At 39.0% G+C, this 22,958-nt stretch overlaps 1 protein-coding gene across 1 annotated transcript in view; it reads right to left on the bottom strand.

Moving 5' to 3' along the window:
• TNRC6B (trinucleotide repeat containing adaptor 6B) overlaps positions 1 to 22,958 on the bottom strand; it is a 250,583-nt gene that overhangs the window by 138,300 nt on the left and 89,325 nt on the right. The window contains exon 4 of the mRNA XM_052639336.1: positions 18,526 to 18,593. Within this exon, the coding sequence (XP_052495296.1) occupies positions 18,526 to 18,593 (68 nt within the window). The remainder of the gene's footprint in view (positions 1 to 18,525; positions 18,594 to 22,958) is intronic.

Below are 22,958 nucleotides of genomic sequence, written 5' to 3'. Positions count from 1 at the left end.
CACACCAGGCCTCCCTGTCCATCACCATCTCCCGGAGTTCACCCAGACTCACGTCCATCGAGTCCGTGATGCCATCCAGCCATCTCATCCTCGGTCGTCCCCTTCTCCTCCTGCCCCCAATCCCTCCCAGCATCAGAGTCTTTTCCAATGAGTCAACTCTTCTCATGAGGTAGCCAAAGTACTGGAGTTTCAGCTTTAGCATCATTCCCTCCAAAGAAATCCCAGGGTTGATCTCCTTCAGAATGGACTGGTTGGATCTCCTTGCAGTCCAAGGGACTCTCAAGAGTCTTCTCCAACACCACAGTTCAAAAGCATCAATTCTTCAGCACTCAGCCTTCGTCACAGTCCAACTCTCACATCCATAAATGACCACAGGAAAAACCATAGCCTTGACTAGATGGACCTTAGTCAGCAAAGTAATGTCTCTGCTTTTGAATATGCTATCTAGGTTGATCATAACTTTTATTCCAAGGAGTAAGCGTCTTTTAATCTCATGGCTGCAGTCACCATCTGCAGTGACTCTGGAGCCCAAAAAAATAAAGTCTGACACTGTTTCCACTGTGTCCCCATCTATTTCCCATGCAGTGATGGGACCAGATGCCATGATCTTTGTTTTCTGAATGTTGAGCTTTAGGCCAACTTTTTCGCTCTCCTCTTTCACTTTCATCAAGAGGCTTTTTAGCTCCTCTTCACTTTCTGCCATAAGGGTGGTGCCATCTGCATATCTGAGGTTATTGATATTTCTCCCGGCAATCTTGATTCCAGCTTGTGTTTCTTCCAGTCCAGCGTTTCTCATGATGTACTCTGCATAGAAGTTAAATAAGCAGGGTGACAATATACAGCCTTGACATACTCCTTTTCCTATTTGGAGCCAGTCTGTTGTTCCATGTCCAGTTCTAACTGTTGCTTCCTGACCTGCATACAGATTTCTCAAGAGGCAGGTCAGGTGGTCTGGTATTCCTATCTCTGTCAGAATTTTCCACAGTTTATTGTGATCCACACAGTCAAAGGCTTTGGCATAGTCAAGAAAGCAGAAATAGATGTTTTTCTGGAACTCTCTTGCTTTTTCCATGATCCAGCAGATGTTGGCAATTTGATCTCCGGTTCCTCTGCCTTTTCTAAAACCAGCTTGAAAGTCAGGGAGTTCACGGTTCACGTATTGCTGAAGCCTGGCTTGGAGAATTTTGAGCATTACTTTACTAGCATGTGAGATGAGTACAATTGTGCAGTAGTTTGAGCATTCTTTGGCATTGCCTTTCTTTGGGATTGGAATGAAAACTGACCTTTTCCAGTCCTGTGGCCACTGCTGAGTTTTCCAAATTTGCTAGCATACTGAGTGCAGCACTTTGACAGCATCATCTTTCAGGATTTGAAACAGCTCAACTGGAATTCCATCACCTACACTAGCTTTGTTCTAAGGCCCACTTGACTTCATAATACCCATCTGAACTAAGACATGATACAAAAAAAAAACTATAGATCAATCTTCACTTGTGAAGATGGACACAAATATCCCAAGTAAAATAACAGCAAATAGAACTTAGTGGATTAGGGCATAATTTATTATGACCATGAAAAGTTTACACCAACAATGCAAGAATTGTTAAACTACAAAATTTATTAACATAACTGTTTATTCAACAAGTATATTCTAACTGCCTTAAATGTGCCTGACTCTATGCTAGGTGCTGGGGATACAGCAGTACCAAATAAGGTAGGTTCATTCCCCCATGGAGCAATATCCTCATGGGAGAAAGAAACTCACTCAGAAGGAATTAAAGAGTTGGTGAAAGTGAAAGTCAGTCAGTGATGTCCAACTCTTTGCAACCCCATGAACTGTAGCCCACTGGGCTCCTCTGTCCATGGAATTCTCCAGGGAAGAATACTGGAGTGGGTTGCCATTCCCTTCTCCAGGGGATCTTCCTAACCCAGAGATTGAACCAGGTCTCCCGCATTGCGGGTGGATTCTTTACCATTTGAGCTACCTGGGAGACTATGGTAAAACTGAGGGAGACTCACTTTAGATCAGGTAACTAAGCAAGGCTTTTCTCAGAAGGGACATTTAAGCTGAGTTGAAAAGCAACTGCTTGGGCTTCCATAGTGACTCAGTGGGAAAGAATCTGCCTGCCAATGAGGAAGACAAGTGTTTGATCCCTGATCCAGGAAGATCCCACATGCCGCGGGGCAGCTAAGCTTGAGCACCACAACTACTGAGCTTGTGCTCCAGAGCCTGCGAGCCACGACTACTGAGTCCACAAGCCACAACTTTAGAGCCTGTGTTCCAAAACAAGAGAAGCCACCACAATGAGAAGCTCATGCGCAGCAGCTAGAGAAAAGCCTGTGCAACAGCAAAGACCCAGCAGAGCCAAAAGGAAATTTAAAAAACTAATAAATTTTAGAAAAAGAAAAGCAAATGCTTGAGTGTTCAAAGAACAAGAAGGATCATCAGGAGGCTAGGCCACATGCCCAGGGGAGAGAGGTGGGAGAAGGTAGGAGAAGGTAGATCAAACTGGGTATTGCAGGTCACAGAAAGGAAAGGATTTATGTAAGAAGAATGGAAAGTCACAGAAGAATACTAAAGGAAAGTAAACGGTGCCATTTTATCCATTATTCACTCTCCACTTAATACCTAGGATCTACAAGCTGAAAATTTCAAGGGTCTAGGCAAATGTTTGGGATCTGAAAAAATATATTTACAAGTCCAAAATACAGAAAGAAAATTATAATCATAAAAATTAATAAATGCTTAAGTGTCCTCAGACTATAACACCAAGCAACTCCATTCATTAAGGTAAGCATTTCTTAAGTTTTCACTACATTTGAAAATAATTCTCACTTTGCAAAAGATGCTATGTTAATCATTAAAAAATCTTAGGGTAATTACAAATTAAGTCAGTTATTTGTAGCCAGAGAATGTCAGAAGCAAAACAATTAAAATTCTTTTAATCTATGATAAAAAAATAAATAAATAAAACCACATAAATAAATAAAACCACATATTTAATACGGGATGTGGATACCTTTTAAATTGTTTCCTATAAAATGAGACAAAAGTCTCTAAAACTTCCCAAAGTAAGCATTCCAAGGACCCATGCTGGTCTTACAACCACTGTAGACAGGATCAGACTTACATGTTCAAAAGCTAATCCTGGCTTCCCTACGGAAAATACGCTACCGAGGACCATGAGGAGAAGTGGAGACAAGCTGGAAGGCAACCATGGCCTTCTAGGTGAGGGAAGATAGCCTGGATCAGATGGAGGCAGTAGAGGTACAGAGAGCACGCAACATATTAAAAAGTAGAAGAGCTTCTATCATAAAGTAACTGGCTACTGCTGTTAATAAGAATCCTATCTGTGACCACCAAGTATAGTAAGGCCAATCAACCCTGTTAAAAATAAGAGTCCAGGTTCTCCCCTCGCAGTCCAGGGCTAGGACCCAGCGCTTTCGCTGCTGTGGCCCCAGATTCAATCCCTGGTTGGGGAACTAAGATCCGGTAAGCCAGATGGCAGAGACAAAAACAAAAACAAAAAAATTCCAAACTCTGAAGTCACCATTCATTCATACAGTCACGAACCATTTTTAGGGATGTACTATGTATTAGGTACTATACTAGAACCAAGCCCAGGAGGGTACAAAGAGGATTTTAACACCCTGAAGGACAGAGATGTTCAAATTCATAATTAAAATATGGCGTAGTGAGTGCCATAATTAAAATACAAATCAAGATAAAAGATAGTTATGCTCTAGGAATACAAAGAACGGCTGTTAAGTCAGAAAAGGTTTCATAGAGGAGGCAAGATTTTAAACTGAGTCTCAAAGAATGAGTTGGAATTTGTCATGCAGAAAACATAGTTTCGAAGAAACTTAATACTGTTTTCCATAGAAGTTATGCCATCTTATAATCCCACCAATAGAGCACAAAGGTTCCAATTTAGCCACATCCTTGCCAACATATTATTTGTTTTTGATTTTTTTTTGATAGTTGTCATCCTGATGGGTGTGAAATGACACCTCATTGTGGTTTTGATTTACACTTCCTTGCTGATTAGTGATGCTGAGTGTCTTTACATGTGCTTACGGGCCATTTATGTTATCATCTTTGGAGAAATGTCTATTCAAGCCCTTTGGATATTTTAAAATCATGTTATTTGATTTTTGTTGTTGTTGAGTTGTAGTTCTTTATATATTCTGGATATTAATCTCTTATTAGATACACGATTTGCATGTATTTTCTCCCATTCTGTAGGACACCTTTTCACTCTATGATTGTTCTTTGATGCACACAATTTTCAAAATTTTTTAGGTCTGATGTGGTTCCATTTGTCTATTTTTGCTTTTTTGCCTATGTTTTTGGTGTCCTATCCAAAAAACCATTGCAAGGCCAATGTCATGAAGCTTTTATCATATTTTCTTTCAGGAGTTTCAAAGTCTTAGGTCTTAAGCTTACGTCTTTAATCCACTTTGACAATTTTTTGTATATGATGTAAAATAAGATAAAGGTCTAACTTGATCATTTTGCAAATAGATACCCCAAATCACCAACACCATATGTTGAAAAGACTGTTTCCCCCACTGAATGATCTTGGCACTCACGTCAAAGATTATTCAACCTTATATACAAGGGTTTATTTCTGGGCTTTCTATCTATTCCATTGGTCTATTTGTCTGTCTTAATGCCAGTACCACACTCTTTTTGATTACTGTAGCTTTATAATATCTTTTGAAATTAGGAATGTGAATTCTCCAACTCTGTTACACATGACCTATTATTTTTGTAAAATGTGCAAAGGCAATATGTTTTTCCTCACAAACTTAATATAGATCGTTAACCACAGCTTCTTTTCGTGTTACCTCTTTTCACCACGATCCCCCCCTGTTAGTCGAATTAGTAGCTGTAGGCACTTGGGGGATTCCTAAATGGAAAGCTAAACTGATGATATATTGATTTTAAGTTTAATGGTAAATATTTACGTGGTCCTCAGTCACTTCTGTGTGTGGCTGAGTTACAATGAACTGTCCTGTGTACAAAGACGTTGCTGGGCCACTGAGCATGCTGACAGAAATGTGCAGGGTAGATCATACCATGGTGTAAGTGTGTCAATTCAAAGAGCATTTCAGGGTAGTCAGTACACAAGAAAAAATGTAGCCTTGCAATCCTACAGCCCATATATGAGCAATACTTGCTAGAGTTCTCCCAAAGTTGATAACAATCTTACAAGTTTATATCATGTCACCAATAGCAGTTGTCAACCTTACTTTGCCAACCAGGGTCCGCATAGTCAAAGTTATGGTTTTTCCAGTAGTCATGCATGGATGTGAGAGTTGGACCATAAAGAAGGCTGAGCATCGAAGAATTGATGCTTTTGAACTGTGGTGTTAGAGAAGACTCTTGAGAGTCCCTTGGACTGCAAGGAGATCAAACCAGTCAATACTTGAGGAAATTAATCATGAATATTCATTCAAAGGACTGGTACTGAAACTCCAATACTTTGGCCCCCTGATGCAAAGAGCTAACTCATTATAAAAGACCCTGATGCTGGGAAAGACTGAAGGCAAGAGGAGAAGGGGGCAACAGAGGATGAGATGGTTAGATGACATCACCAACTCAATGAACATGAGTTTGAGCAAACTGGGAGATGATGAAGGACAGTGAAGACTGGAGTGCTGCAGTCCATGGGGTCACAAAGAGTCGGACACGACTGGGCAACTGAACAACAGCAGCAGCAGTCGTAAAGCTGAAAGGAACTTTTAAAATCTGTCAATAACAAATAGCATACTTTGGTCAACCATGTTATAGAAGACATCAGATTATCTTTCTATCTCTTTTTAGAAAACGTCACGGAATTGTTATAATATGAAGAGGTAATCAAAGTGGAAGCAGCCAAAAAATGTTGGAAAAAAAATTCACAGCAACATGTTAGGGAAATATTAATACAAATGAATATAAAATTATGTTATTTTCTGAATTTTTGTCAATTCTTGAGTTGCCATTTTTGTGATTTCTTTCCTCACTGTAAATAGTCACTTCTGCACCTCTAATTAGGACATACCAGGTGGCATTACTGGTAAAGAATCCGCCTGCCGATGCAGGTTCGATCCCTGGGTCACAGGTTCGATCGCCGGGTCAGAAAGATCCTCAGAGGAGGGCATGGCAACTCACTCCCGTATTCTTGCCCAGAGAATCCCATGGACAGAGGAGCCTGGCAGGCTACAGTCCATAGGCTCACAAAGAGTCAGACACGACTGAAATGACTTAGCACACATGTACCTCTAATTATGTAAATGAAATTAATTTTTTTCTTTTTTAAAAATTTTATTGGGAGTATAGTTAATTTACAATGTTGTGTTAGTTTCAGGTATATAGCAAAGTGATTCAGTTATACATATACATATATTCAATCCTTTTTAGATTCTTTTTTCATACACATTACCACAAAATACTGAGTAGAGTTCCCACTGTTGAACTGGAGGTCCCTGTTGGTTATCTAATTTTCTTTTTCTTAAAGAGCATTCCCACAAAACCTAGATTTGTTCCTGGTCAGAAAGAAGGGTCTCTTTGCATGAACAAAGGCATGTCAGGGGGAAGGAAACCAGATATACATGGAAGATCTTATGGAGAGACACTGGGCAGGAGTAGGAAGATCTTTTAAACAGTAGAAGAAATATGTATAAGTAGGCTAAAGGCGTCCTATGGAGGCCCTCAGAAGCAAAGAAAGACTTCAGGCTTGGATAGAAAAGCTTTTCTTTTTTTTTCTTTCCAAAATAAGCAACAATCAACTGTTTTACAGGTCAGTTCAGTTCAGTTCAGTTGCTTAGTCGTGTCCGACTCTTTGCGACCCCATGAATCGCAGCACACCAGGCTTCCCTGTCCATCACCAACTCCCAGAGTTCACTCAGCCTCACGTCCATCGAGTCAGTGATGCCATCCAGCCATCTCATCCTCTGTCGTCCCCTTCTCCTCCTGCCCCCAATCCCTCTCAGCATCAGAGTCTTTTCCAATGAGTCAACTCTTCGCATGAGGTAGCCAAAGTACTGGAGTTTCAGCTTTAGCATCATTCCTTCCAAAGAAATCCCAGGGTAGGGACACTTAAAAGAGAACTGTGATAAAACTGAGTCTGTTGGGATATACTGAAGAAAGTACTGAATATAAAGTCAAACATGGCAGGTTATCCCTTTACTTTTCTTCTGCTGATAATGAATACAGTATTCTGGAGTTAGGATTTTTAGTCACCCTACCTCAGATTTTCAAAGGGAGTGTATAGAAAACAGGGATTCTTAATAGTCTGTGGAAACTTACTGATGTCCTCATTTATTTAATATACATTTATTGATGCTTTCTGGTGCCAACAGCAGTGACCATGTTGGCAAAAGTCTGTTCTTGTAGAGCTAAAGACAGAGCATAAACCCTTAGCCTGACCTTTCACCTTCCACCACCTGCCCTCACGCTGTGCCTACTCTTTACTACAATCTCTCCCCTAACACCCCCCAACCTCCACCCACTGCTGCCCCAGTACTTCTGCCCAAACCTCAGTTCACAGAGACTCTGGCGGAAAGGGGAAAGGTGTGGTGCTCAGGGAAGAACGTGTGTCCATACCCTCTAGCGAACATAACATTTTGGGGAAATAAACATTACCCTCTTCTCATGACACCACTGAAAATTCCTTCAACTGAACATGCACTTCTTTATCTATACTTACCTAATCCTACGTTCAAGACATTTTACAACTACATGATAAGAGTAACATCTTGAAAAAGGCAGCCTTAAAACACCAATTCCAAGGAATTGGGCAAATACATCTTGCCTTTCAAGTAATGCTTTTCCATAAAGGTATATTATCTGTCCATAAGTAACATATAAGCAAAATAAATAAGACTTTTAGTAAATGAACTGTAGTTTTCTGAGAGACACATGTGCTACCCTATTCATTGTGTTTAAAGTAGGCACCTTTGCCTATAAAGACCAGCAATCCACACAGTCTACAGTCATTTGCAATTAGGAAACACAGGAAAAACCTCATAAAATAAAGCTTAGAACTTAAAGACATTTTCAAACAATTAATTTAAGTGACTTCTATGCAAACCAGAAAATTTATTAGCAAGTGAAAAGTTTCCCAAAGACCTAGTACAAAATGTTTATGGTTATACTAAAACTTCCAGCAGCAAAAATTCCACGAGCATAAATAACTATCTATTGAACCTCTTTGTGGCATTTTCAAAATGCCAAAAAACTTGAAAATAACACTCATTTCCTTTCTCCAAAAAATAATATGAAAGGATCATATAGAAACCCAACTATTTCTCTGATGCCCAATTTATGACTGAAATTACAGAGGGTTTCAATGTGTTCTCAGTAAATTTATTTCACCATGTACATATCTTAATGGTCCAAAGGCAGGGGGAAAGCCAATGAAAACTGATGGTAGAAAACAGAAAATAAAACATTAAACAACCAAAAAACCCTTTCCTACGGCCAAATACCAAGGTCTGCGTTTTGAAGATAATTATCTATAAACTGAGTAATATGGAAATACTTTCATTTCCTCTGTATTTAGGAAATGTTACAAAGCTTCCCAAAGCCTTTATTATTTATTTTTGGCTATGCTGGGTCTTTGCGTGGTATGTGGGCTTTCTTAGTTCCCCAAACAGGGATCAAGCCTGCACTGCCTGCATTGGAAGGTGAATTCTTAACCACTGGACCAACAGAAAAGAACTTCTAAAGCCTTTAAATAAGCACCAAACAAATGGTTCTCTAAGAGTTTAGTGTTAAATTTGGTAGTCAAATACAAAACAAGGACTATCAACTGTAGAGATCTGCAAAGACTAAACTTTTAAAAGCTGCGCCACAGAGTAAGATGAATGTGAAGAGAGAACTGTAAAAGAAGGAGTTAAGAGTATGAGCAGAAATAAAGGTAAGGACTAGCTATCAGAATTTATAAAAGGTCTGTACAATAATAATTCAGAAAAATTAAAAGGATATTTTATAATAGACATTTAAGTTGCAAAGAATGTAATTAGTTAGAAGAGAATCTAATCAAGACATTGGAGTTAAGACACTTAAAAAACAGAACCTCAAGCAGAAAGGATACTATATCACACTGGGGCATAAAGGGTAGTATTGACTCCCCAAATTATATTCCTCTCTCTGAATCAACATAAAACTGTCTTCAACATGTAATTTCTTTACAGGTCTTCCTTGCAAGAATAGATTCTCTCTTGGAAAGAGACAAAAAAAATAGTACCCTAAGAAGAGTTGAAATACACAAACTGATATAATTAATCATATCACCAATACATACCAGGGGGATAAAAAAGTAAAAGTGTTAGTTGCTCAGTGGTGTCCAACTCTTTGTGACCCCATGGACTATAGCCCACCAGGCTCCTCTGTCCACGGGATTCTCCAGGCAAGAATACTGCAGTGGGTTGCCACTTCCTTACAGGGAATCTTCCCAACCCGGGGATTGAACCTGGGTCTCCTGCATTGTCCCTTCACAGATCACTGCCTTATGGTGGTGAAGGGGCTTGTATATCTCAATGAAGCTATGAGCCATGCCATGCAGGGCCACCCAAGACAGATGGGTTATCAGAGAGTTCTGACAAAATGTGATCCACTGGAAGAGGGGATGGTAAACCACCCCAGTGTACTTGCCATGAGAATCTCATGAACTGTATAAAAGGACAAAAAGATATGACACTGAAAGATGAGTCTCCCAGGTCTGAAGGTGTCCAATATGCTACTGGGGAAGAGTGGAGGAGAACTATTAATAGCCCCAGAAAGAATGAAGTGTCTAGGCCAAAGTGTAAACGATGCTCAGCTGTGGATGTGTCTGGTGATGAAAGTAAAATCCAATCCTGAGAAGAGCAATATTGCATAGGAACCTGGAACGTTAGGTCCATGAATCAAGGTAAACTGGACATGGTCAAGCAGGAGATGATAAGAATAAACACTGACATCTTAGGAATCAGTGAACCAAAAATGGACTGATTAAATGGACCAGAATGGGTGAATTTAATTCGGATGATCGTTGTATTGACTACTGTGGGCAAGAATCCCATAGAAAAAATGGAGTAACCCTCACAATAAAAAAAAAGAGTCCAAAATGCAAACGACAAAATGATCTCAGTTCATTTCCAAGGCAAGCCATTCAACATCACAGTAAGCCAAGTCTATGCCCCTACAACCGACGCTGAAGAAGCTGATCAGTTCTATGAAGACCTAAAAGACCTCCTAGAACTAACACCAAAAAAAGACATTCTATTCATCACTGGGGATTTTAATGCAAAAGCAGGAAGTCAAGCGATACCTGGAGTAGCAGGCAAGTTTGGCTTTGAATAACAAAATGAAGCTGGGCAAAGGCTAACTGAATTCTGCCAAAAGAATGCACTGATCATAGCAATACCCTTTTTCAACAACACAAGAGACCACTTTACACATGGACATCACCAAGTGGCCAATATCAAAAATAAAACTGTCGAACTGAGTGACTTTTACTTTCACTTTTGTAGTCAAATACAGAGAAGCTGTAAAGTCAGCAAAAACGACTTGGAGCTGACTGTGGCTCAGATCATCAGCTTCTCATAGCAAAATTCAGGCTTAAAACAAAGAAATTGGGGGAAACCAGTAGGCCAGCCAGGTATGACTTAAACCCCTATGAAAATGCAGTGGAGGTAGTGAACAGATTCAAGGGATTAGACCTAGAAAACAGCCTGAAGAGCTAGGGACAGAGGTCTGTAATATTGTACAGGAGGCAGCAAGCAAAACCGCCTCAAAGAAAAAGAAAAGCAAGAAGGTCAAATGGTCATCTGAGGAGGCCTTACAAACAGCTGAAGAAAGAAGAGAAAGCAAAAAGCAAGAGAGAAAGGGAAAGTTATAGCCAACTAAGGGCAGAGTTCCAAAGAGCAGCACAGAAAGCGGTAAGGAGGCCTTCTTCAATAAACAGTGCCGAAGACTAGAAGAAAATACAACAGAAGGGGAAATACTAGAGATCTCTTCAGGAAAGCTGCAGATACCAAGGGAACATTTTGCCCAAAGGTGGTCACAATATAGGACAGAAACGGTAGAGACCTAGGAGACACTGAAGAGATCAGTAAGAGATGGAAAGAATACACAGAAGAACTATACAAAAAAGATTTTCATGAACCAGATTACTAGGATGGTGTGGTCAGTCACCCAGAACCAGACATTCTGGAGAGCAAAGTCAAAAGGGCCTTAGGAAGCACTGCTGTTAATAAAGCTAATGGATGTGATGGAATTCCAGTAGAACTATTCAAAACCTTAAAGGATGATGCCATCAAAGTGTTGCACTCAATATGTCTGCAAATATCAGCAGTGGCCACAGGACTGGAAGAGGTCAATCCTCATCCTAACTCCCAAGAAGAGCAGTACTAAAGAATGTGCTAACCGTTGGACAATTGCACTTATCTCCCATGCTAGCAAGGTTATGCATAAAATTTTGTATACTAGGCTTCAGCATCATGCGAACCAAGAACTTCCAGATATCCAAGCTGCGTTTAAAAAAGGAAGAGAAACCAGAGATCAAATTGCCAATATTTGCTGGATCATAGAGAAAGCTAGGGAATTTCAGAAAATATCTACCTCCGTTTCATTGACTATATTAAAGCCTCTGACTGTGTGGATCAAAATAAACTGTGGAAAGTTCTTAAAGAGATGGGAATACCAGACCGTCTTACCTGACTCCTGAGAAACATGTATGCAGATCAAGAAGCAACAGTTAGAACACCGTATAGAACTTATTGGTTCAAGATTGAGAAAGGAGTACAACAGAGCTGTCTGCTGTCACCCTGTTTGTTTAACCTATACGCTGAGCACATCATGAGAAATGCCAGGCAGGATAAGTTTCAAGCTGGAATCAAGATAGGTGGGAGAAACATCAATAACCTCAGATATACAGATGATACCACTCTAATGGCTGAAAGTGAAGATGAACTAAAGAGCCTCTTGAGGGTGAAGGAGGAGTGTGAAAGAACCAGCTTAAAACTAAGTATTAAAAATCTAAGACCATGGCATCTGGCCCCATTACTTCATGGCAAATAGAAGGGAAAGGTGGAAGTAGGGACAGATTTCCTCTTCTTGGGCTCTAAAATCACTGCAAATGGCGACTGCAGTCATGAAATCAGAAGACAATTGCCTCTTGGCAGGAAAGCTATAACAAACCTAGACAGTGTGTTGAAAACAGAGGAATTACTCTGCCGACAAAGGTCCATACAGTCAAGGCTATGGTCTTCCCAGTGGTCACATACAATTGTGAGAGCTGGACCATAAAGAAGGCAGAGCACCAAAGAATTGATGCCTTCAAACTATGGTGCTACAGATGACTCCTGAAAGTCCCTTGGACAGCAAGATCAATCCAGTCAATCGTAAGGGAAATCAACCTTGAATACCCGTTGGAAGGACTGATGGTGAAGCTGAAGCTCCAGTATTTTGGTCACCTGACGCGAACAGGTGACTCACTGGAAATGTACCTGATGCTGGGAAAGACTGAGGGCAGAAGAAGAAGAGGGTGTCAGAGGATGAGAAGGCTGGATGGTGTCACAGATGCAACGGACACGAACTTGAGCAAACTTTAGGAAATGGTGAGGGACAGGGAGGCCTGGTGTGCTGCAGTCCATGGGGTAGCAAAGAATTGGACTTGAATGAGTGACTGAACTGACTGACTGAGCAACTTTAACACCTTTTCACTTTCACGCAAAACACTGTAGTGTGAAAATAAGGACTTTGGAGCCAAGGGCAACCTGAGCTTTCATTTCTTTTGTAACAAGGCAGTTTGGTTTAATTTATTTAACTTGAATTCTTGCTCTTGTTCGTGATTTAAGCAGTATACAGATGATTGAGAATTTGGTCTCACGTTTTCATAAAAGGGTGAGATTTTTCTGTTCAGAGTCCTTTCTCTTATTTAAAGGAATGCTCTCCTAAATACCAACAAATGGCCTAATTGCTTTTGAGTACAATGAATAAATAAAACAATATAAAAGTCATTAATTTCGCATTCTTGTTTTGTACTAAGTCTTTGAAATCCAGGCTACATTTTACATTTAAACTTCTCAATCTGGTCGCTAATTTTTTTTTATTGTGGTTAAAAAAAATAAATTTTACATCTTCACTATTTTTAAGTGTAAAGTTCAGTGGTGTTAAGTGTATCTGCTTTGTTTTGCAACAGATCACTAGAACTTTCTCATTTTGAACTCTATACCCATTAAATACTAATTCTTTCTCCTTTCTCCCCCTAGGACTTGACAACTACCACTTTCTACCTTCTATTTCTATGACTACATTAGATACACCATATGGGTTGCATACAGTACTGGTCCTTTGTGACTGGCTTATTTTGCTTGGCACAATATCCTTAAAGTTCACGCATGTTGTAGCATGTGACAAGATTTCCTTCTTTTTAAGGCTTCATAATATTCCACTCTATGTATATACCACATTGTCTTTATCCATGCATCTGTTAATGGAATCTGGGTTGTTTCACCTTTTGACTATTATGAATAATGCTGCAATAAATATGAATGTGTAAATATCTCTTTGAGAGATTTGTTTGTAAACAATAACCTTTTGTAAAATGAACCAAAATAATTAAGAAAATTCAATCAATAAAAATTTACTAGAAAAATTGAGTTATTTTAGTAGGTTAAAGACAAGTATCTCTTGAGAATATGACTGAATTTCAACATGAAGATTTAAAGCTTAGATTTGTTTATAAGTTATATTAAAAATTTAAGGAAGAAATGAAAAAGAGGCCAAACTTATTAATACACCAAAACTAACATCTAATTCCAAAATAATTTATAAGAAATGATATGCCCACAGATATCTAGATCATTACTTGTATCAGAAGTAAAACCAAATCAAAATCCTGCCTGTGCAGAAATATTTTACCTGAGAAAGAAAAGAAAGAAAAGTGAAATCGCTCAGTCGTGTCCTACTCTTTGCGACACTGTGGACTGTAGCCTACCAGGCTCCTCCATTCATGGGATTCTCCAGGCAAGAATACTGGAGTGGGTTGCCATTTCCTTCTCCAGGGAATCTTCCCGATCCAGGGATTGAACCTAGGTCTCCCACATTGCAGGCAGATGCTTTAACCTCTGAGCTACCAGGGAAGCCCTGCTATTTTATCTGAAATAGATTTTAAATAAGGATGATCAGACACAACCTATAAACAAGTATCTGCTCATGCTGAGTTTTAAAAAGTTGTAACAGTTTTGTATTTCAGTTCAGTTCAGTTCAGTCTCTCAGTCGTGTCCGACTCTTTGCGACCCCATGAACCGCAGTACGCCAGGCCTCCCTGTCCATCACCAACTTCCGGAGTCCACCCAAACCCATGTCCATTGTGTCGGTGATGCCATCCAACCATCTCATCCTCTGTCGTCCCCTTCTCCTCCTGCCCTCAATCTTTCCCAGCATCAGGGTCTTTTCAAATGAGTCAGCTCTCCGCATCCGGTATTGGAGTTTCAGTTTCAACATCAGTCCCTCTGATGAACACCCAGGGCTGATCTCCTTTAGGATGGACTCGTTGGATCTCCTTGCAGTCCAAGGGACTCTCAAGAGTCTTCTCCAACACCACAGTTCAAAAGCATCAATTCTTTGGCGCTCAGTTTTCTTTATAGTCCAACTCTCACATCCATACATGACCACTGGAAAAACCATAGCCTTGACTAGATGGACCTTTATTGGCAAAGTAATGTCTCTGCTTTTTAATATGCTGTCTAGTTTTATATTTAACCTAGTGTAAAACATGTCATGTGATCAATATTATGTGGCAATAAACTTGGTTTGTCTGATTTTCTCCAATAGCTCATAAGTGAATATACTCAGAAAAATTATAGATACATTAATAGTAAATAAACCTCGTTAAAAAGCAAATATATTCAGGCTATATAAATAAACAAATGTTTAAAGTTGTATACTCCGCTAAATCTTATTCACATGTACACAAGCAATCAGCACAATTGATCCAAACATTAACAATTTAGCACGAACATTTTCAATATCAGAAGTCAATTATTTTTTTCAAGAAAGCTTTCTACATGCTTAGCTGCCTTACACTGCCTGTTGACAGAACTTATGCCATTGAAATAAACATCACAGAAATAAAATTTTTTCAAGACTTCCAGAACCTATGGTAAAAATGTTAGATGAAGAAGGAAGTGGCACAGATCAGCTAACAAATAATTTGAGACCTAATCCTTACTAGAATTTACTCTGTGACCTGCGAGTTATATAATCCCTTTGCTCCACCTGCCTCCATACGTGAAACAGGCTATCTATACACGCTAATACCAATGAATGGCAGCCATTTGGAAAACCCATTTAGAAAAAAATTAAGTTAGATCTCTGCCTCTCACCATACACAAAAATGAGTACCAGTTCAGTTAAAGGTCTAAATGTGAAAAATACAGCAGAAATACTCAGGACATTTTATCATGTTAGAGTAGGAGGGACTTCTATAGACAAACATGAAACACAGAAACCATAAAGGCTGATTTTACTACATAAAAATTTAAGTGGTTTATTAGTATGAAAGATGCCCCAATGCTGAACAATAAGGCCTGGGAGAAAATATTTAAACATCTTAAAAGACAAAGGTTAATATCTACACTTTGTAAAGGGTTCCTACAAAGCTATCAAAACAAACATTCCAAAAGAAAAGTGGGAATCATATATAAACAGGTGGTACAAGATATGAAAATCAACAGCCAAGAGACTAACAAGATATTCCATCTTATTAGTAAGAATAAAAGTGCAAATTAAAGCCATAAAATATTAGAGTGGCAAAAATTCAGAGATAAACAATTTTACTGGCATTAACAGTGTGGAGGAATGGGTACTCTCACTGCAGATGGAAATGAACGTTGACAGAGTTCTTTTGAACAGTAATTTGATAGCAGCTACCTCCTTGTAAAAATACAGCCCATGAGCCAAACAGCTCCATATCTAGAAATCGATTCTACAGAAATGCATTTGTGTATAAAGATATAAGAATAAGGATTTTTAAAAAAGTATTAATGTTTTTCATAATCAAAGAAGTGCAAGTCACCAAAATATTTATTAGAGAATGATTATAGTATAACAGAATGTACTTCTGCAGATGTTTAAAGGAATGAAATAGACTGCAAAAGATGTCAAATGAAAAAAGTAAGTCTCAAAGAATGTTAGAAAAAAAATCTGTTTAGCTGTTTTTCTAAATACACAGAAAAAGTTTCAGAAGATGAGGAAGAGTAGAAGGGTAGAAGAAGCAAATAATTCTAAATTCACACTTATTGTTTGAATGTTTTATGATGACCAAATATTACTTTTATAATTAAAAAAATAAATGAACAGATGGGAATTTCATAAGTCATTCAGCAATGTGTCACTCAGAGCATCCAGAATGTAGTATTCAGTTCCTAGATCCTACTATCCGGATGGAATGATCCTTTGCTAACTGCAGTTCTGAGACACAAAAAATAAAATTTTTCAATCTGTTTATTTCTGTTGCCTCAAACAAAACAACACAGCCACTTGGCTCCCAACTCCCACAAAAGAAGTGGGCAGGTGTATGGGAGGAAGACCCAACACGAATATTCATTTCTGCTTTATCATTTCAATATATGATAGCTGACCAAGCCCAGAAAGAAAAAAAAAAGAAACTCACAAAACAAAATTAAACAAGATTGGTCTGTGAAAAGGCAGAGGCTTGTGAAGACAAAACTATCAAGGGAGAATGGTACGTATACAACCCATGATGTTTCAAGTCTGCTGGAGCCATTTGAAGCTCTCCAAAAGAAGTATAGTTTGTATAATGTAAAACTTGTGGGAGAATCTGCCCCAGCAATGTTTCCTGAATACCTAAAGGAGCTGATTCAGGATAGGGGTTACTGGAGCAGGTTTTTAAAGATAAAGACTGGTTTGTTTGGGAAATGGATAGCCTTCAGAGAACAGAAACTTCACCTGTGTTTTAAAAATAAGCTTTGTGCCATTTTCATTGTTTCCCCCAACTCACTCCTACCCATGAGACTTTGATCTTGACAACTGCAGTTTTGCTGGCCACAATACTTTTCAGGAACATAGTTCCCAACGTTGGCAAAGAATTTGAGTTCAAGAGATATCATAAAACACTTTAAAGTCAGAAAGATTCAATTCAGATCCTAACTTCTGTTTCAAGGTGCATTATCACAGGCAAGTTACCCACTCCAGCATCTGAAGTGGAGACGCTGTGAAGGGTGGAGAAAACACCGGCAGCGTCTAAGCAAAGTTCTTGTGCACAGAAAACCCTTGTCAAATGGGAGCAAGGATTTTTCTATTATAAGACCTTTGACCTGAGTGTAGGAATGGAGAGTGAATAGCGGGCAGGGCACCTGAAGTGTTCCTGCAATTCTACTGGGACTAGATGTTAGGCTTTCTAATTTGCTAAAGATGAATTGATTCCATCCACCCATGCAGAATACAAGTGCATTTGACAGAATACAGCAAAGCTAGGATTTATATTGTAAGCTATTTTTAAAACTGCCTGGTTAGCAAATTAAACCAGCTGTGAAAATATCCTGGTTTCCATTCACAACAAATACAAGACAAACATTCTCCTTTAATGAACCTGGCCTTGCGGCAGCATAGCATATTCTGCATAATTCATTCCCAAAGGTTTCGGAGACAAAATTTTCATAGGACGGACCAGAACTATTTTCGAAGGAAAAAAAAGATGAGAGAAAAGAGTTTCTCTCTACAGATTTTCAGTGAATTCCACAAGTCACTGTCCCATTAACTTAGAAGACTACTGTCTGAATAAAAAATGGTAGTTATGTCAGTACTTGAAGCCAGTCTTAACTGTTTTTCCTTTAAAAGGGCATATGAAACACCAGTCTGCTCTGCAACATAATTTTTCAAGTTCTGTGACAGAAGGAGGAAAAAATCTACTCACTGCCACCAGAAAGCTACCCAGAGGACTCTCAATTTCAGATTTAGAACTTATCACTCCTTAAGAAGTTAGAGGAGAGACCCTGAATTACTTAGAATGTTGGCTAAGTCATATTATTTATAATTCCTGTTCCTCTGGGGAAACAATTTGTTATTTGAACAAAGATCAGAAGTATAAATAACTAAATGGAATAGAATTTCAGGAAGTACTATTTAAATAAATTCACACTTGGAATGCAGGGAAACAGTCTATTAATTCAGTTCACTTCATAAAGACATTGCTAAGAAAAGGATATACTATTTTACACTATCTTTGGAAATCAACCAGATTGAATTAGTTCAATTTGAAACATCTTAAGCCTTAAAGCCTTTGCTAAAGCGTAAGATAAATTTTAATTAGTGAAGTGTGAAAAACTACAAAGCCAACTTTCTTGCCCCTCCAGTTAGTCTGTCTATAAATAGAAGCAATGCATTAACAGCCACCAAAGCAACTGGGGAGGAGTTTCACAATGTACCCAACATATACATCCCTTGCAAACATGCTCTCAGTATGTTTAACCAAAGGGCTTCTGAAGATCTGTAATAAGACCCTTTTAAAATAAACTGTGACTCACTGTTTGCTTTCTTCACCAGGGGGTGGAGTCTTGCCATGCCCTTCCATTACAAAATCCTCCTGTTCCACCTGCAAAGTCAAGCACCACAGGTTAGCAGCAGTCAGGAACCAAGATGCAGTCACTTCCAAGTGCAGGGCCTGTGCTTACAGAGCCACACGGGATTCCACTACGTGCCTAACTAGGAAGCCCCAGTCAATGGTTTTCCTCCTCCATGTTTGTATATGGCATCTCTCTTTGCGGGACCAGATTTGCAGAATAAAAAACGGAAGCATGTTGATTTGCAATTCATAACTGTGACAAAAGGTTAGCATCCAGAATATAATTTAAAAAAAAATGCTATGGAACAGTAAGAAAAAGATAACCTACCAGAAAACTCTACAAAATAACTGAGTATGAATTTCACTTAAGAGGATGCATACAATGCCCTGAATAAACGAAAAGATGTTCAGTCTCCTGTCAATCAGGAAAATGCAAATTAAAACCATAAAGAGATACCATTTCATCACCACCAGGCTGGCTAAAGTTTAAAAGTTGGGCAATACCAAGTGTTGACAAGGGTGCAGAGCAATAGCAACCCTCATCCACTCCAGTGGGAGGGAAAATTGGTACCACTATTTTTAAGTAGTCTGCCATTATCTACTACACTTGATTATGTACTTACTGTACTAACCAGTGACTGCACTTCTAGATATATACCCTAAAGAAACTTTTGTGCATAAATACAAAAATATTTTTAGTAGCACTATTTTTAACAGGAAAAAAATAAGCATTCATCAACACTAAAAGTAGACAAATGGACAATGGTGTTTTAAGACAACAGAATATAATACTGCATGAAAATGAATGAACTATGGCAACACATCTCAACCTGGATGAGTTACAAAAACACAATACTAGGTGAAAGAAGCAAGTCACAGAAGAATATGAATCCAGCATAAATCTATTAACATAAATTCAAATATATAAATTTTAAAATCATACATATGTATATTTATAGTTTATAAAACTATAAAGAAAAGGGAATAACTATTACAAAATTTAGGCTAATTAGTATCTTAGGGAGCCCCATTCAATCAGGAAGGGGCACATGGTTTCTAGAGTATAGATTCTATTTCTTGGCCTATGTAGTAAGTATATGGATGTTTATTTTATAATTATTCTTTTAACTGTGTGTTTTTCTTTTCTCTTTCATAAGTATGGTTTATTTCTGAATACAATTTTCAAAATAAGAAACCAAGCATTCTATTATTCCACACGGTTTATTGCTCAATAAAGGAAAATAAGTGGCAAAGACAGAGCTACTTCCACAAACTGAGATGACTAGTCCTATGAAAACTTCCCCAAAAGGCATAATTTTTAAAAAGTCAATTTTTGAAAGTATTCAAGGAGAGAGATCTCAACAGACTGTATACAAGGATTATTTCCTACTTAGAAAAATACTGCCCACTGTTGTTGTTGCTCAGTCGTGTCTGAATCTTTGCGACCCCGTGGACGGCAGCATGCTGGGCTTCCCTGTCCTTCACCATCTCCCGGAGCTCGCTCAAATGCATGTCCATTGAGCCGGTGATGCCATCCAATCATTTCATTCTCTGTCGCCCCCTTCTCCTGACCTCCATCTTTCCTAGCAATCAAGGTTAATTAATTTTCATTGGAACATAGTTGCTTTACCGTGTGTTAGTTTCTACTGCACAGCAAAATGAATCAGCCATCAGTTCAGTTCAGTTGCTCAGTCGTGTCCGAATCTTTGCGACCCCATGAATTGCAGCATGCCAGGCCTCCCTGTCCATCACCAACTCCTGGAGTTCACTCAGACTCACCTCCATCGAGTCAGTGATGCCATCCAGCCATCTCATCCTCTGTCGTCCCCTTCTCCTCCTGCCCCCAATCCCTCCTAGCATCAGAGTCTTTTCCAATGAGTCAACTCTTCGCATGAGGTGGCCAAAGTACTGGAGCTTCAGAATCAGCCAGACATATACTTATATGCCCTCCCTTCTGGGCTTCCTTCCCATTCAGGTCATCACATTAAGTAGGGTTCCCTGTACTATTTCTTTTAACAGAAACTAGTAATCTGGAAGACAGACAACAGTAATACAGACACACACCATAATGAAACCCAAATAAAACAAAAGGCTTTCCAGCTCTGCAACCCTCCCTCTGCAGTCTTCATTTCTCAGAAATACTGGAGAAGATGGAATAGTATTAAGACGCTAAATTTCAAAAAGAACAGAAAAAATTGAGATTTTTAATGGAAAAAAATCTCCTTTCCATTAAAAGGAAAAACTGGAGGAATTGTAAGCAAGAATAATAAAAATCACATACTGCGAAATTCAGACCAGGTTTTGACTTTTACTATTCTCTGTGGACTTCCTGATCTTGCAGCCTACCAGGCTTTGCTAAGGAGAGAGAGGATTCTCCCATTCTAAATTTACAGTGATCTAAATCTCTAGAAGGAAAAAAACATGGTTACAATGCTGCAAAGGGAACTTTATGAGGAGGTAGAGATGATCTTTGTCTAAGTCTTGGTTACAAGAAAAGTACACGTATGTGAAAAAAATCAATAAACTGCGCATTTTCTGAACTTTACAAATAAATGTTATGCCTCAATTAGGAAAAACAGATGACAAATTCTTTAAAGTTTCTTGGAATAATTTTCTCAAAAAATGACTATTTTCTATATACTATGAAATTTTCTCAATCTTTCATCTCTAAAAATCCTCTCTAATTAAAGACCTCTACATTGTGGACTCAGCCTCTGGTTAGATGTTTTTTAAAGGCTTATCTATAACCAATTTTTAATAACCACAATAATGACAAGAAGCAATAATCAAAAGCCCACAGTTTCAACAAGCTGCCCTATTATGACTTTCAAACCTTTACCTGCAGCTCCCATAAAGTGAGTGAAAGCTGCTCAGTGGTGTCTGACTCTTTGCGACCCCAGGGATTGTAGCCTGCCAGGCTCCTCAATCCCTGGAATACTCCAGCCAAGAATACTGGAGTGGGTTGTCATTCCCTTCTCCAAAGGATCTTCCTGACCCCGAGACAACCCATGTCTTCTGCATTGCAGGCAGATTCCTTACCATCTGAGCCACCAGGGAAGCCCCCATATTTTGCATATTAGTCTCCACTTGGATGATCCCATAGGTCCAAAAGGAAACACCATCTTTGTCCTTAGATTTCCTCTCTTTTTTATATCTGCTATGTCTGTAAATGGTACTATCACTCACCAAGACCCTCAAACGGGAAATTTATAATTGAGGTTACAGGCCCTCCACCTTCCCTCCTTAACCCCTTAACTTCCTATTAATCACTAAGTACAGTGGCTTCTATCTCTTACACAGCTCTCATACTCATCACCCCTTCTTTATCCTCTTTAACTGCCATAGGTAAAGACAGCTTCTCTAAATCCACTACTACAAAAGCCTTCTCACTAGTCTTTGTGCTTCGGGTCCCATCTCACTTCAATCCATCCTCCAAATCACTTCCATCAAATGCAAATTATAAAATGCAAACAAGATCACATCACTCTCCTTGAAATTCGTCACTCCTATCACCTTTCTTGAGGGATAAAAGTTCAGTTCATTTGCCTAAGTGATCTTTTTTATCACCCCTGCCTCACTCACCCATTCTGAACCCCTGGTGGAGCACACCAACTTCTCGGCCCTTTGCGCCTTTACATATAATGTCTCTTCTTGCCTAGAAGCCCTGGTCTTCTGCCTCACATTCACTTCACATTCCTGCTCATTCTTTCAAGTACCAATTAAAATCATTTTCCCCAGAAGACACTATCTCCTTCACCAGGGTTCTCACCTTTTCTCACTGTCCAGCATCTCAGAAGGCAACAAAAATGGTCCAGAAAGATCACTGCTCCTTACTGCCAATTCCTGTTTTTCTCAAGACCATTTCCTTCTTTATTTTCTTCCACCTCTTTATTTCTTGTCTCTTCCCATCTTTATTTCTTTTCTACAAATGTCTTGAACACTTTTGGACTTAATCTGATTATCTCTATCATTCCTCCCCCTTGACCTCATCTTCAGAGGCTTAAATATTTTCATTCATAAAACTTACACCATGAGGAAGGAGAGGGTGGAACAAATCGAGAGAGCAGCATTGAAACATACACATTACCATATGTAAAATTAGATAGGCAGTAGATATTTGCTGTATGACACAGGGAGCTCGAACTCTGTGCTCTGTGACAACCTAGAGGGGTGGGATGGGTGGGAGGTAGGAACGAGACTGAAGAGAGAGGGGACATACATATACTTATGGCTGATTCATGCTGATATATGGCAGAAACCAACAAAACATAGTAAAGCAATTGTGCCCCAGTTAAAAATAAATAAAAGACAAAACAAAAAAAGAAAACTTACACCATATCCTCACCTTCCTCTCACTTCCATTCATTTGTCTAACAAGTATTTGTTGGGTACATA

The sequence above is a fragment of the Budorcas taxicolor genome, chromosome 5 (genome assembly GCF_023091745.1).
Source record: "Budorcas taxicolor isolate Tak-1 chromosome 5, Takin1.1, whole genome shotgun sequence".
NCBI lineage: Eukaryota > Metazoa > Chordata > Mammalia > Artiodactyla > Bovidae > Budorcas > Budorcas taxicolor.
Note: the sequence above shows the minus strand (reverse complement) of the source record. Positions and strands in the feature narration are given on the sequence as shown.